Genomic DNA, 15,669 nt, shown 5'->3' with positions numbered 1-15,669 from the left:
GGTGGTGCCATCATCATCCACCAACAAAATAAACGCTACCCGCCTGGTATCTTTTTGGTTGCACAACCAACATTTTGCTAGTGGCGCGACTGTGGTTGCACTTTATAACATACATAGAATGATTAGCTACTAAACGCATTCAATGTTAAGTTTGTTCTTCACTACCAGTTCAATAAAGGACTTAAAAGACCTGTAAGTTAGTAGTCGTTACATGAGTCATATCAGGGGCCTATGGCGGCTCAGTAATAACCCTGACACCAGGGTTGATGGGGTTGGTAATCCACATCACAATTCACACGATAGAAGAATAGAGGATCTTTTTACGACGCAGAAAAATCCGCTGAAGAATGGTTACCCTACTCCAGAAAGTAACAAAACAATGAGTTATGATCTGCACTCCTGACGCGCTTTTTATTTGCTTTTATTGCCTCCAAAGTCGTTCTTCTGGAGGCACGTAGGTATTTCGAAATCAAATACCTTCCTTTAATCATAACCTTCCTTTTGGTTTGAATATGAACACTAACTAGGTCTGTACTCTCAACTTCAAGTATGCTTACTGGTTCCATTTACAAAATATAAGCTGAAATTTCAAATTCAAAAAAGCTTTACTCAATAAGTAACAGCAGATAACACTTTGACACACTCACGAATATGTCTACTCTTATTCCTAACTCAATTAAGCTAGTCAGATCCATCGCAAGATGACGTAAGTATCCACGCTTCACCTAAGCTTCCTGTCAGAACAACGCGTTAGGTGGTGAGCGGTATCGCCGTCTATAATGGTCGAGCCAACTGTGCCAAAAATGCATTTAAGATAAATTAATAACTGATTGGTGCAAATCTGGTGATGGGGATCGAACTTGCGCTCTCCTTTTGAGAAGCCAGCCAGTGACACACAGGGGCACAGCTACTTAAGCTTATGTAAATTGGTTTAGTTAAGTAAGTAAATTCTTTTACAGTAAAATTTATTACGTTCAGCGTTTTTAGTAAGAGTATTTTTCTGCCTTGAAAATACTCTTTTCAAAATCGTTACAGCCTAATATTTTAAAACATCATTCATCATTGTGACATTTTTGTAATTGGTTATGATGAGTCGACGGTTTATGTTAAGCATTGTTGATTTTCTTCTCATTTAGAACAAAGATACTTACCTACTACTTAAGAATTACGAAGTGACCGTTTTCAAACCTTCTTATCACGTGCGTACACCCAAAAACAGTGTCAAAACGCATAAAAATGCCACGAATTCCGGTCGTATCTACTCGTACCCTTTGCAAACCAATATCCCCCTTTAAAATGGTATTGAATTGGGGTCGTCCCTCGGATCTGGTCCAACATTTGATCTTCCCACCCCCCATCTACTTACCAAAATACCGCGTGTGTTATTTACATAATACACAAAGCTTATACTTACAATGGGAAAACAATTCAGTGGAAAAAACTTTTCCGCTTCGCCTGGCTTTTATTATGTGTGATATTGACTCTCAAGGAGGACGGGCACCCAATCTAAAGTATATAATCTTGTATATGCAAATGGCCCTATTCCCATACATGTAGGGGTGTAGTTGTGCGATTCGCTTTTTGATCGAGTGATCTGAATGAGTCTGCCTAATCAGTAGATATGGGATTGACATAGGTATATAAAGCCAAACTTGTGACATTTCGCTTACTTTTAAATATTATATGCATATGGACATTAGGTACTCATTATAACATAGCATCCTTGCCTGCATCCCCGGGTAGGTGTACACGAACTACTTGCCAGCTATGTTTAAACCCCATATAATAACGGCGAGTATATTTCCATTAACATGAATTCAATTCAAACTCAAACCTTACCAAAAGGTACTTATTAGGAACAACTTGTTTCCATTATTTTGTAAAAACAAAAACTCTCTTTAGGTGGCACTCCCTAACCTATCTATACTTGATATGTGTAAATACTTACCTGTATTTAATTAGCTTCCTTAAAATCTATCTCTCAAATGTGCGAATCGCATTATTTTGACATTATCATACTCGCAAGTATGACGATTCGATCATTCAGTAATAATCCCAACCCTATTTACAAACGAATTCACCCTATGGGTCACGCCTTACTGGTTATAAAAGGGCGAAATCCTGCAGACTTAGTCAAATAGAATGTATTCATTCTATGATACAGTTTCCTTCCCACGAATCGTTTATTTTTATACGACTACTATGTTTAGGACTGGTAAGAACTCTTTTATAGAACGCTCATGCACGTTCTGCAACCAGTAGAAATATTTGCACTGTGTTACACATTCAGAATGATGTTTATGTATGTATTCCGTCTGTTACTGGAATAGAAAATACCTCCAAACTTTCGATACGAAGAAAGTAGAAACTGAAATAAAGAATGAAAGCAGAATGTTGCGTATTTCACTTGGTGTTCATATTTCGATTTAAAATCAACGTTTACCACGTTAATATAGGTTTATTTTGTTACGTTAAATAACAATAAAGTTGATACCACACAGCCTTAACTACCCTGAGTTAGTATGAAAACGCGTCGCGACGGATGTCTCAGGGTATAAATTCATAAACTGCCTATGTACGTCCCACTGCTGGGCACAGGCCTCCCCTCAATCAACCGGAGGGGGTATGGAGCATACTCCACCACGATGCTCCACTGCGGGTTGGTGGAGGTGTTTTTACGGCTAATAGCTGAGACCAACGGCTTAACGTGCCCTCCGAAGCACGGAATCATCAGGTGATTCAAGCCTGAAAAGTCTTTACGAAACAAAGGACAGTCTCACAAAGTGATTTCGACAATGTCCCCAACGGGAATCGAACCCGGACCTCCAGATCGTGAGCCTAACGCTCTAACCACTAGACAACGGAGGCTGTTAATAACGATATAAACTCAAACACTGCAAAAAGCCTATATCACCTAGTGACGATCTTTGAATGCTGACTGACCTTTGATCAAATTAGGTTACGGAGTGAGACACGAGACATCGCAAAAAAGTCAAACGGGCATGAAGGATAGATAAATGAGCATCGAAATAGACCCCTATGTCTGGGGATAGCAGGAAAAATCTTGAGACAGAAAAGAGACAAAAAGGGAGAATACCTTTGACCTGCATTGGGACGTGAAACTTTATTAAGTTTTATTTAAATACGCGGCTGAATTACTAGTTATGTTTCTAATACGCTACTTTACGCGAGTCATCAAACATAATTATTATGAATTCATAACTCTATAAATCAAAATGATATAAAATTCCGCTTATTTACTTAAGTTTTTCAAATCAAATCAAATATACTTTATTGCACAGAACTAAAATTTCAACAATCAGACAAAACACATGAATACAGTACAATTTGGGCGGCCTTATTGCTCTAGAGCAATTTCTTCCAGACAACCAACAAAAGGAAACAAACATTTACAACTTGGATGCGGGATGGTGCAACAAAAAAATAATAATAAATAAATAAATACCTAAAAGTAAAACTAAAGTTAATATAATAAATACTCTATACTATACGTACATATATTAATAAATACTCAATATAATGTAATCCATGTATAATAAAAATATACCTAACAATAATCTGAGAAAACTATAGTAATAAATAATACAAGACAAGTATTGAAATAAATAAAATACATCATACATAATAGTAATATCCTAAGAATATCCGCATAAGGATTCAAAATGAGCTCGCAACTAGTTTTTGAAGCTCTGAAGACCTTTTTCCACTACGCGCGACTTGTAATATTCTCATATCCCATCTCATAGGATTTTGTTTACCTATTACTTACTAAGCAAATAATTTTTATTTTTCCAGAATATGGGAGGACATGCAAAGATATTGGGTGCCTCAACAGTGAAGTGTGCGTGCTAGCTGAAGACCCTTGCTCTTATGGTCACACAAAAGATTGTGGCACATATCCCACATGCAAAAAGAAGTCACAAGTTGAAGGTAAGATTTTATTATCGATACTTTTAGAGGTGAAAACCAATTTATTTAAAAAAAAAATAACAACACAAAACACGGCACGAAACAAATCAGTGACATTTTACAAAATTATAATTTATAAGAGAAATGTACGTAATCCTATGGTCTAAAGAGCGCGCGCTTCGAGCGGAAAGAAAGAAAAGGGGGCTAATGTTGGTTGGTTAACGCGTCCTTATAGCTTCGGCTTTTGGTGTTGCCATCGGATGCAGCTAACAATACTTTAACGGCCTCTATGATCTAATGGTTGATCGTTGGGCTCACGTTCCGGAGGTGGGGACATAATCATAAAAAATCACATCTTTATTTAAACCTTGTCCCAATGTAAGATGATCCGTCGACTACCCTCTCACATTCATAATACAAAGTTGTATTTTTTCGGCTGGTAGTAATTACCTATTAGGTATTATATCATTTTTACTTTAGCTAGTTGTGAGTTGATGGTAGGCCTGGCAGAGGAAGACCTAGAAGGACTTACATTGACCAAATTAGAGATATCCTTAGAAAATGTTTAGTACGGTCTACATTGAACCGGCGTGCGTGTATCAAGCGATTGATGAATGTGGAGGAAGCAAGGGAAGTGTGTCAGGATCGAAGCAAATGGAATTCTATAGTCTCTGCTTACCCCGATGGAAAATAGACGTGAGTTTTTGTATATGTATGTATGTACTTTAACTCCGATGTGGACCACGATAAATTATATTTCCCCACAAACTCCCACAACAGGCACACAAGGGAATTCGTAACTTCCAATAAAATTAGTCTCATCTCATGACTAACCGGGTAAAAGCGAGTGAGGGTGTTGAGTATATAATGGGATAATGGGTAGGTAGGTACTGCCTTTTGAGCAGATACTTTTATATCTGAGTGATTCAATCTCGTAATGTTAGAGAGTGTCATGCAAGTCGGTCAGAAAAAAAAGTGTTGAAGAAGATTGCAGGCTGGTTACCTTTCCATTGACACTACATCATTAATAAACTTGTCAATACTTGTCTGTGTTGCATCTCTACCGTTGATCCCGACTACTAGCTCAATCACGTTCACCAATTCACAGTGAAGCAGCGTTGTGGAGTATGCTCCATACCCACTCTGGGTATTTTTAAGGAGACCTGTGTACAACCGTAGGACGTATATAGGCTGTTTATGATTTTTTTACGTGTTTATGTCTTTGTTATGACGACAAGGCAAGTGTTTTTCTGACGACAAGTCCAACCTAAAAAGAGATTACAAATCCGTAAGCGTTTCTACCGTATGATACTCGTACAAATCTCAATGAAATAAAGAATATAACGTATTTGTTACAGGATCTCATGCTGAGCCCGCTGCGCCTCCAGCACCAAGGCCGACAACGCACAAACCTCCCATGAGGGACTTTGATATCGCCCCCAACTACCCACCACCCGCTCCGCCTTCAGGAGGCCATTCGCCTTACGGTGGAAGCTCGAATACCGGGGGTAATTCGCCTTACGGAGGAAATTCGCCTTACGGTGGCAATTCACCATACGGCGGGAGCAACACCGGCGGTGGGTCGCCCTACGGAGGTAGTTCACCGTACGGCGGGAGCAACACCGGCGGTGGGTCGCCGTACGGAGGTAGTTCACCATACGGCGGGAGCTCCAACAACGGAGGTGGCTCGCCTTATGGTGGCAGTTCCCCCTACGGCGGCAATTCCCCCTACGGAGGAAGCAATCCCGGTGGATCGCCTTATGGTGGCAACTCGCCCTATGGCGGAAATTCACCTTACGGCGGAAACTCGCCCTATGGTGGCAGCTCGAATAGAGGCGGCAGCAACCCCTATGGAGGTAATAGCCCTTATGGTGGCTCTAGCTCTGGAGGTCATGGATCTAGTGGCAGTGGAAGCCCCCTCGACAGCATTTTGAACTCCCTGAGTAAATACGCCAGCGGTGGGGGAGGTCACTCCTCAGGTTCCGGCGGCAGCAGTGGTGGCAGCGGTCTCTCCAACATCTTCGGAAACATCCTCGGGAACCTCTCCAAGAACGGTGGCATCAACAACTTGTTCAATACCCGACCGATCATGGAGAATCCTAGCTACTCCTCGCACAGTACCAATTCGAGGAGTTCTAACCCACAAACTTATCCATCAGGATACCCGCCGCAAAACCAACAGACCTATCAGAACAGAAACTATGGGCAGGCCAATGCTGGTCGCAGTGCAAGTACTACTCACAAACCGGTGTCCTACGGCTGGAATGTTGGGTAAATACCTAATCGTTGTGGTTACCGGTGTGGGCTTGCCAAGATGTTAAACTTTTAATTTCTGCTTTCCACCAAGGCATTTTTTATGCACTAATATTTTAATGTCAATTCTTGGTTTGAGGGTCTATTGATCCTTGCTTGGTTATATTTTATACTCACAATGTTATATACTCCTCGTACTAAGGTCTAGTAAGTAATGTAAATATTTTTCAAATGTCACAAAAAGAACAGTATTTGTAGGTATACAGGGTGTTAGTGACATCGTAACGAATACTCAGAGGGATGATTCAGACCATGATTCTGAGTTAATATCAAGTGGAATTTTCCGTCGCAAAATTCATGTTATTTTTTTAGTTTTTTTAAATTATTTTCAATTCTATACTTTTGCGATGGAAAATTCCACTTGATATTAACTCAGAATAATCAGCTGAATCATCCCTCTCAGTATTCGTTACGATGTCACTTACACCTCATACAAGTACATACAGTAGCCATACAAGTAGGTATGGGTGTTAGTGACACTGTAACGAATACTGAATGGGATGATTCAGACCATGATTCTGAGTCGATATCAAGTGGAATTTCCTGTCGGAGAAGTCATGAAAATTTTAGAGCTTATTTAAATTATTTTCCGTTCCATACTTTTGCGACGGAAAATTCCACTTGATATCAACTCAGAATCATGGCCTGAATCATCCCTCAAAGTTTTCGTTACGATGTCACTAACACCCTGTATAGATACCAAAATGTAAATACTTGTGTATCGGTATCTATTCTCCTTATAAATTTCCACTGACCTAACATTTTAGCTTACTTCACTGAGCAAATAATCTTCACCTAACCGGTATTTAACTTATCAACTTTTGTGTCATATTATTTTAAAGAATTTGCAGTTAGTTTGTACAGGATACTCGGAAGAATCTCATGGGCTGCATTAACTGCATGCATTTCTCTAGCGAGATTTGGTGAGGCGTTAATTTTTAACAATTAACTTAGGTATAAGACAGAGGACAACATAATATCTACTCCTACACATATTTAAGTAGATAGGTACATATAAAATGTAAACATACGAACCCTTGCCTTGCCTTTGATTGTAATCATTTTATTGTCTACGCAATTAAAGTAATTAACTGACTCCTCCACAAAAAAAGAGGCTACCAAATGCGTCTAATAAATACTCTTATATACCTACTCTTAAGTTTATTTTTTATTATTATTGTATTTTTGAACGATTTAAATTCGTACATACGCAGAATAGATAGGTAAATCGTTTAAGCATTATTTTTTATATTATTTTTTGCCTGTAGATATTGTTAGATACGCTTTGTAGGCTTTCTATGAGCAAACTCATTTATAATTCTTATGTAAAGTTATACCTACACATACGTATATACGACTATAGTGTATAGGTACTGCAGATTTCATTCTTAGGGTGGTATTAATAAACTAATCTCAACTTTGAGACTGCCCTCAATATCATGCTTAAGTCCCTGTGTTTACATAAGAACTGTCTCTGACATGATCTTAAGGGCAATCTCAGCTGAGATTATTTTATTAATACCACCCTTATTACTTATCGTATTTGAAACATTCAAACTCCTCCGAGTAAAAATATGAAAAAAAAATATTTTTATTCTGTGGACTATCTTTAAAACTACCTCCTACATTATCTTACTCAATATACAGTACTACTACAGTTAACCTATACATCGTCGCCTTAAAGTGAAAACCAATAAGTGCCTTTTTGAAAAATCACATTCAGACGTGATTTTCGTTGAAAAAAACCTATTAACAAACTAAAAATTTGTACCTAGTCCCTAATTTTTACCAGGATTGAAATTAACGGAAATCGAGGTTGAAGGAAATCACAACAGAATGTGATATTTAAAAAAAGCGCTTATGTGGCATTCTCAATATGACTACTATCGACAATACAATAACCTGTGTTAATGTGTTTTGTGCCATTCTATTTTCTTTACACTGTATTTACATTTACTGAGTTTACTAATATTAATGGTATTCAGTTTTTCGTACTGTCTTGTAACAGTGTTATAACATTTCTCATTTCAGTGTGACTGTGGTGTTGACGTACCTGATACACCAGTACATCCAGAGTATGATACGACATTAGTGCTATTTGTAAGGTGCCTTACCATTTAACAATTTATATTATAGTTGTAAATTTGCCTATTAAATTTTACCTTTTAAAATTAACAATTAGTGCTTTTATTTTCATTCACATTATTTGATAAAATTAGTGCGCCTGTATCGCTTGGGGGTTAGCCCACAGTGATTATATTCTCTTTGGTTAGCTAAATTGCAATCGATTTTGAAAAGCGACAGTAGGTAATATTGTCAAAAATGTATGGGATTGACGTACTGTGACACTGCTACTGTCGTTTTTCGTCAAAGACCAAGTATAGAATAGACGGAGCGTATTTAAGACGAAAGAAAAACATAGGTTTTGTCTTTCGCACTAATATGAGCCGTCATAAGTTAAAAAGAGATAAATATACTATCGTCGTAACGTTTTTTGTACTCGCGTAGCCGGTTTGTTATAGAAATTCGTAATAGTTGTAGTAGCCAAAGCGAGAGAGGCAATCCTGCAACCACTTTCGCAATTTGTTGAGTCCGCGTGCGTTATAGCATGCATTGTGCGTAGGACAAGCTGTCAGAATCAGTAGTGTGCCGTTTCCGGTAATGTTCCGAAAACGGCACTTCATTAGCTGCTTTTCTTTTCCAAATTGTTCTTTCTTGTAATCTGGTCTTATCTGCCTAAATGTTAAGTAATAATGCTCTTTTTTCAAAACTTGCGCCTTTTTACTGCCGGGGACGTTCCCAAAGTGGGGACAATCTTCACATCACATCACTGAATGCATACCTGATACACCAATTTTGTTAGTCTGTCTCTCACTAGGAGAACCCAGTGCAAAAGAGAAATTTGTTTCTGCCTTGCTGTTATACGCACCATGCTAAAGCGCAAGAACTATAATTGTAGAAAGTAAGTCTACGAGGACCTTGAGAAAAATGCCCAGATATGTAGATAAATAAATAAATAAATTCAGAAAAATAACTTTTATTCAGTCAATTCGGAAATGCAGACTAGATTCAATTGCTCCTTTAACATTACGCAGGTACTGTCGTTTAAAATCGTCCATGAAATTACACAATATTGTATTTATAAAAATTTTGAATTGTGATTACACAGGAATGTAAAGTATCAAATGTTTTAACCTACACCCAGACTTTTCCACCAACTATGAGATTCAAAAATGATATCAAGTTGCCCTTAAAATGACTAAATGTACCATATTAATATTATCTACCTCCTAATTGACAATGATTTTCCATTTTATTCGAGATTAAAAACACTACACCATTTTGTTAACTAAAACTACCCAAACAAAAATATATTAAACAAACATGCCTCTGTTATGTAATTTCAAAAACTAAAGTCGAGTGTGAGCAATATCAATGATTACTTGAGATTGGCTGTTTTTCATCGCCTTTCAATTTCTTTGGTCTTCCCATTTTGTGGATTTGATTGAGTATTAAGCCGATGATGAGGAAGGCCAACCAACAACCGTACCAATAGTGGTAGACAGACGAATAGTAAATCCAAATACGGTCGAAGGTCAGTAGTAGAAAGGCTGCAGCCTGGTACGATTCGCTATGAGACCGCAGGAACCACATGATGAAGCCGATTATCTTCTTTTTCTGAAAGAAGAAGGTATTTTAAGGATTTTAACTGCAAAACAATGAGTTAATAAAAAGTGTTGTTGAGCTCTAGAATCGCCCCAAGTGAGAGCTCTCACCCCATATATCTGTCCAAGTAGTTATGCCATTTACGGCAAATTGTAGAATAAGTCACGTCAAAAAAATCTAGAATCATCTATATTACTTCGCAGCAAAATTAGACTATTTATCTTAATAATATACAATGGCGGTAGTTTTGCCAATAGTATAATTATCTAGTCCTTCCTGTCATTCGTATTCCTTGCAATAAACAGATTCAAGAGCATTTCCTATAGGTATAAGTCTGGGAATGTATATTTCAATGAATGTTAAAAATATTAGAATGGAGTTTAAATTGTTATCGAATCAAGGTGCTCTATCACTTATTATACAGGGTGTTAGTGACGTCGTAACGAAAACTTTGAGGGATGATTGAGACCATGATTCTGAGATGATATGAAGTGCAATTTTCCGTCGCAAAAGTATGGAACAGAAAATAATAAAAACAAAAACAAAAATTTTCATGAATTTTCCGACTGAAAATTCCACTTGATATCAACTCAGAATCATGGTCTGAATCATCCCCCTCAGTATTCGTTACGGTGTCACTAACACCCATACCTACTTGTATGGGTACAGTATGTACTGGTGCGGGGTGTAAGTGACATCGTAACGAATACTGAGGGGGATGAAACAGCTGATTATTCTGAGTTAATATCAAGTCGAATTTTTCATCGCAAAAGTATAGAATAAAAATAATTTTAAAAAACAAAAAAAAAATCATTAATTTTGCGACGGAAAATTCCACTTGATATCAACTCAGAATCATGGTCTGAATCATCCCCCTCAGTATTCGTTACGATGTCACTAACACCCTGTATTATTATACTTACATCTACATGTAAGCTGACCTTTGGTATGTGGCATAGATATAAAGCTTCAACACATGGAATGATATACTTACAGTTCCAGTAGCATCCTTATAGTAAAGTTTGTAGTAAATGTCTTCAGCCATCAAATAGAAGGGACAGAAGTATATGCAGAAGAAATAACCAGCGTGGTAGCCATGCCAGATGACGGACACAAACAGAGCCGCGTGAATCCTGAAAGCAAATTAACTTTTTAATAATTTCTATCAATGACAAGTTTAGGCAGACTGCTGCAGGTAAGAAGTTATATTTTTGTCTTCGAGTGGGTATTATTTTAAAATGCTTAAACTACTCAGTCATAGAACTTACTTTAACGATTTAACAGGGAATCTCTTGTAGACGACCATAGCAACCCAGTACTGCACAGCCTTGTTCCAAACCTTCATGGAGTCGCGAAGAGTGACCACTGTCTCACAGCCCCATACATCCATCGATTCTACGGTGTTGAAGTCATATTGGGCGCGCTTGGCTTCTTCTTCGGTCCTGAAACAATATGATGAATATAAGATGTAAGTCTACTAGATGTTACGTTCATTTTGATCTCAGTAACGTACGAGTCACACCAACTTATGCCTGAAAATTCAACAAACTTGAGTATGATGAGATCAGTGTACTCTGCGATGCTCAAGTTATGAAGTTAGGTACACTTTCCTGCGTAAGATGGTCTGACTCGTTGTCGGCCATCCAAATCACAAACAAATCAGAAATCATTTATTTATTTGCTTTGTGAATGATGCGAAGCAGAGGTACCTACTACTTCCGGCGATAAATCTGCCTATACAATAAAGCTATTATTGCATATCTAAACTCATCAAGATGCCAATGGGTTGCATGAATATATGACAAACTTATTTTACTTATACTATAATTGCCTTCCCACAGTACTTGTTTTCCCAAGGTAAGTGACCTACACTCAAATTACTTTTCGACGTAAAGAGTTATTAATTACGAGTATTTACATAAGTTCAAGAAACAGTTCAAAGTCATTGTTGTTTTGTAACTGAAAACTTATTTATTGAAATAGACATTACTCAACTATCTATAGTATTTTTTACCAAAAGAAATAGGTGTTGTGCTGCCACGCCAATTCAAAATACGTTGCGCCAATTGAAATTTCCGGCATTGATACCATACGTACATTTGATTTAGCTTCAAATATCCAACCGTTGGTCCATGGCCTGTTCTATTTTTACCCTCAACTGGGTACGCACCAACACCAGCCGAGGTACAAACACTTTCGGCAAGTGTCATGCCGGAGTAAATACGCTGACGGAATGCGGCAAACAGTACCCACGGGTACAACATTCTGTATAGGAAACTCCTGTTGTTATGGTCTTCTGTTAGGATGTACTGAAATATATCATAAAAATATTTATTAATAAAGTAACTGGTGCAATTCCGGTTTTTACCTATTAATAGAGCTCTTAGGTACTAATATTGAAGTGATACTAATACATTTTCTTTTTCAATTCTAGTCAGAACAGAATGTGAGATATCTGGTTTTTTCATCCCGGCATACTTATACTATGTATAATTTCATACCAAATAGGTTATTTGTTAAAATATTCAATATTTATGGGAATTCAATATTTCAATATGCAAAGATACCTCAAGTGGCCAAACATTTGACATGGCCAAATACAAAGAGATATAAAGGGGCACAGTTTTCAATGTGTTAATTGTGAACCCAGCACAGTCAGCATATTTACTGTATGGAAGATTGAAATAGTCATCAAATGTTCTGTATCTGTAATAGGGACCTGGAAATAATAATTACTTTAGTTAGTACCATAATATTTATAAGAATAAGGTTTGAAAATAGAAATATAGGCTAAGATATTTTTTAAATAACTAGGTAGGTATGTCAGAAAACAACTTTACCTGTAAGCAAAGCTACATAATTGAAAGAATAATGAAACAGATCCATAAGACTGGGATTATGGATTTCCAAAAAGTCTGCATCTTTCTCTTTTTTATCATTATCTGGTTTATCTTCTTTCTTTTTCCCTGCACCTACTGCACGCCAGGATCCATTGATTTCAAAAGCCACTCCCACAACTCTGAGAACTATGATCATCTGAATAAGGTTGGTTTGTCCCGAAGACAATGGAAGGCCAAATTTATCAGCCAGCCGAAAGAAAAATAGATATCCAAACATAAAGAAGAATGTTACTATGTGGCAATATCTGAAACAAAGAATTATATTACCAGTTTTATACACAAGAAACCCTTCGTCAATGTAGGTTTGAATTAGTTCTTTATTTAATAATTCTATCTTAACAATGTTTACTTCATTCATAAAGTACAAATTTTCAATGTAGTCTACATCAATTGATCTATACATGTCACTGAATTGTTTTTATCTTCTATTACTACTGACTGTTATCTATAAGTTCTGTAACAATAATTTTATTGTGTGTGATGGTCCTTACGAAGTCAAAGGTAGCATAGGAGGTATACTGAAGAAACAAACTCAAATGGTCCCTTACTTGACAGTAGCCAGTTTAATCAAGATGATGCCGACTATAGCTGATGATATCGGATGAAAAGCACTGTATCCAGACACAATAACAATTAGCAGAAGACCAAGAAGTGAGCCGACCCATTTCTTTATTTGTATGGAATTTATAGATCTATAATAAGGTCCTACTGCAACGCTGAACAACAGCAGCGATAAATAAATAATGTCATTTTTATTCTTTGTTATGAATGAAATCATTTTGTCTTAATCAAAAATAATTTTAAAACTTTAAAAATATGAACCGCACATTGTTACTTTGTCAACTTTGAAAGGAATGAATGAATGATGCATTGAGTGAATGAGTCAGTAAGTCTTTTAGCTTATTTTTTGGAATGTTTGGCCTGGTTACCTTAGACCTTTAGGCCACAATCTTTAAGCTTTTAATAAAAAAAGAACGAATGATATTGGATTAGCTTTCATACCTTGATTTTCTTACGTATCCAAACCTTCAAAATAAAGAAACAAAAAAAGTGTAGCTGTAGCCATAGCAACAGCAGAAAACAAGAAAAATGTCGAAAAAAGCGCGGGAAACGGATTGTTTGGCGGACGTGTTTTTTCGTGGCTTTAAAATTTTAATTTTAATTCTAATATTTAAAGTGATCATTTGGTTAGTTTAGGTGTAATTTAGTTTGTATATATTAATTATTTTTTATTTATATTGTGTATAGTGTAAATATCAACGAGTTATTGGTAAGTAGTTTTTTTTATAATTTTCCCGCCATGGACCCGCCCGAGGATCCTGGGGGAACGCCTCCTGTTGTTGCAAGTTATGTTACAATCTCTAATGTTGCTTCAACGAATGAAGAAGCAAGTATGGATACTGATGGTTCTTTAGTTCAGGGGAAAAAACGAAAGCGCGTTTCACGCTCTAAAATGTGCAAACATTGCAATAAAAAAAGAAGGAAGGGTCATGAGAAGAGGCTATCTGATTGCCAATGTCTATCTGAAACTGAATCTAATATCCAGCCTGCATCCCAATCTCTTGATGAAAACCAAACTCAGAATATCTCTTTGCCTTTATTTAATGAAACTGTTGTGTCACAAAATATTTCAACTGTCGCTGACAACCACTCTCCACAGTCTCAAATTGCTCGGAGGACTTATATTAGTTCTGATGCAGCTCCTTACACATTACACATCCAGCATAAGCTGACATCGCCTGATGATGGGGTTTCTTTGCATCCTGTGTCTTTAGGTCGATTCCTGAAACAAAACAAAGTTACAGGTATAGTGGATGGAAGCTTAAAACGAATTGGAAGGAACAGAGTATCTCTCTCTTTCAAAAAGTATGAAGATGCAAACTCTTTTCTTGAAAACCCTATTTTAGACTCCTCAAAGTATAAAGCTTTTATCCCTACATTCTCAGTAATTCGAATGGGTGTGGTTCGTGGAGTACCTGCTGAATGGAGTGAAGAAGAAGTGAAGGAGAATACGACAGTCTCTATAGGCTGCGGTCCTATTCTGAAAGTAAGGCGGTTGAATAGGAAAGTCATTATTAATTCCAAGGTGGAATTTAAACCAACAGAATCTGTAGTACTGACCTTTGATGGTCAGATTTTACCGAAAAGGGTCTTCATGTGTTATACAGCTCTCCCTGTCGATCTTTACATTTATCCAACCATACAATGTTTTAGTTGTTGTCGCTATGGCCATGTGAAAACCCAGTGCCGCTCGCAACCTAGATGCTTTAAGTGTGGTCAGGGCCACAATGGAGATACCTGCTCAGTTCATGAAGAAGATGTCAAGTGTTGCTTATGTAATGGCAACCATCAGGCTACAGATAGAAAGTGTTTGGAGTATGAGCGCCAACGTGCTATAAAAGAGACCATGGCAAAGTCATGCATCTCTTATGCGGAAGCTTTAAAGACTCATCCGGCCATAACAAAGATCTCATATGCTGAAGCACTTCTTTCATCCCATCATGTCCCAGATAATGTCCCACTTTTAACATCGCCTTCCCAAGCAGCCAAGTCCCCTTCTAAAGTCTCTTATAAAAAAACTGTTCTTCAAACAAGAAAAGCTCCTCCCAGGACTACAAAAGGCTATGACGTTCAGAGTCATAGGGAACTGGTTAGAGAGTATGATTTGCCTGCATCTGCTAATGGAACTGCTCTGAAATATCAAGAAACAGTCAATGATCCTTCTAATATTCCGATTTCTGAACTTATTATAGCCCTATTAAACTTACTTTCACAGTCAAACTTAATTCCACCGTCCAACGCAGCTCTCATTGATTCTCTTGCACAAATCTCTAAAACACTCCATAATGGACCTAAATTC

The 15,669-nt window shown here is 37.3% G+C and overlaps 2 protein-coding genes across 5 annotated transcripts in view; one reads left to right on the top strand and one right to left on the bottom strand.

Annotated features, from left to right (window-relative positions):
* LOC126368937 (loricrin) overlaps positions 1-8,421 on the top strand; it is a 34,135-nt gene extending 25,714 nt beyond the window's left edge. For 2 of the 4 annotated variants that reach the window (XM_050013188.1, XM_050013189.1), the window contains exons 3-5: positions 3,817-3,951; positions 5,289-6,201; positions 8,275-8,421. In XM_050013188.1, coding sequence (XP_049869145.1) covers positions 3,817-3,951; positions 5,289-6,201; positions 8,275-8,335 — 1,109 coding nt within the window. In that variant the 3' untranslated portion in view covers positions 8,336-8,421. The remainder of the gene's footprint in view (positions 1-3,816; positions 3,952-5,288; positions 6,202-8,274) is intronic. The other 2 variants (XM_050013190.1, XM_050013191.1) reach the window with 2 other exon arrangements.
* An 843-nt stretch (positions 8,422-9,264) lies between these two features.
* On the bottom strand, positions 9,265-13,653 carry LOC126368913 (lysophospholipid acyltransferase 7-like). Its single transcript, XM_050013154.1, has 7 exons — positions 13,358-13,653; positions 12,750-13,054; positions 12,477-12,628; positions 12,007-12,218; positions 11,178-11,351; positions 10,904-11,042; positions 9,265-9,921 (listed from the first exon to the last, which is right to left on the bottom strand). Exons 1-7 carry the CDS (start codon positions 13,585-13,587, stop codon positions 9,676-9,678), a joined length of 1,458 nt encoding a protein of 485 aa, XP_049869111.1. The 5' UTR covers positions 13,588-13,653; the 3' UTR covers positions 9,265-9,675.
* Between the last annotated feature and the right edge of the window lie 2,016 nt (positions 13,654-15,669).

The sequence above is a fragment of the Pectinophora gossypiella genome, chromosome 8 (genome assembly GCF_024362695.1).
Source record: "Pectinophora gossypiella chromosome 8, ilPecGoss1.1, whole genome shotgun sequence".
Lineage (NCBI taxonomy): Eukaryota > Metazoa > Arthropoda > Insecta > Lepidoptera > Gelechiidae > Pectinophora > Pectinophora gossypiella.
This window is presented reverse-complemented; position numbering and strand designations above follow the sequence as displayed.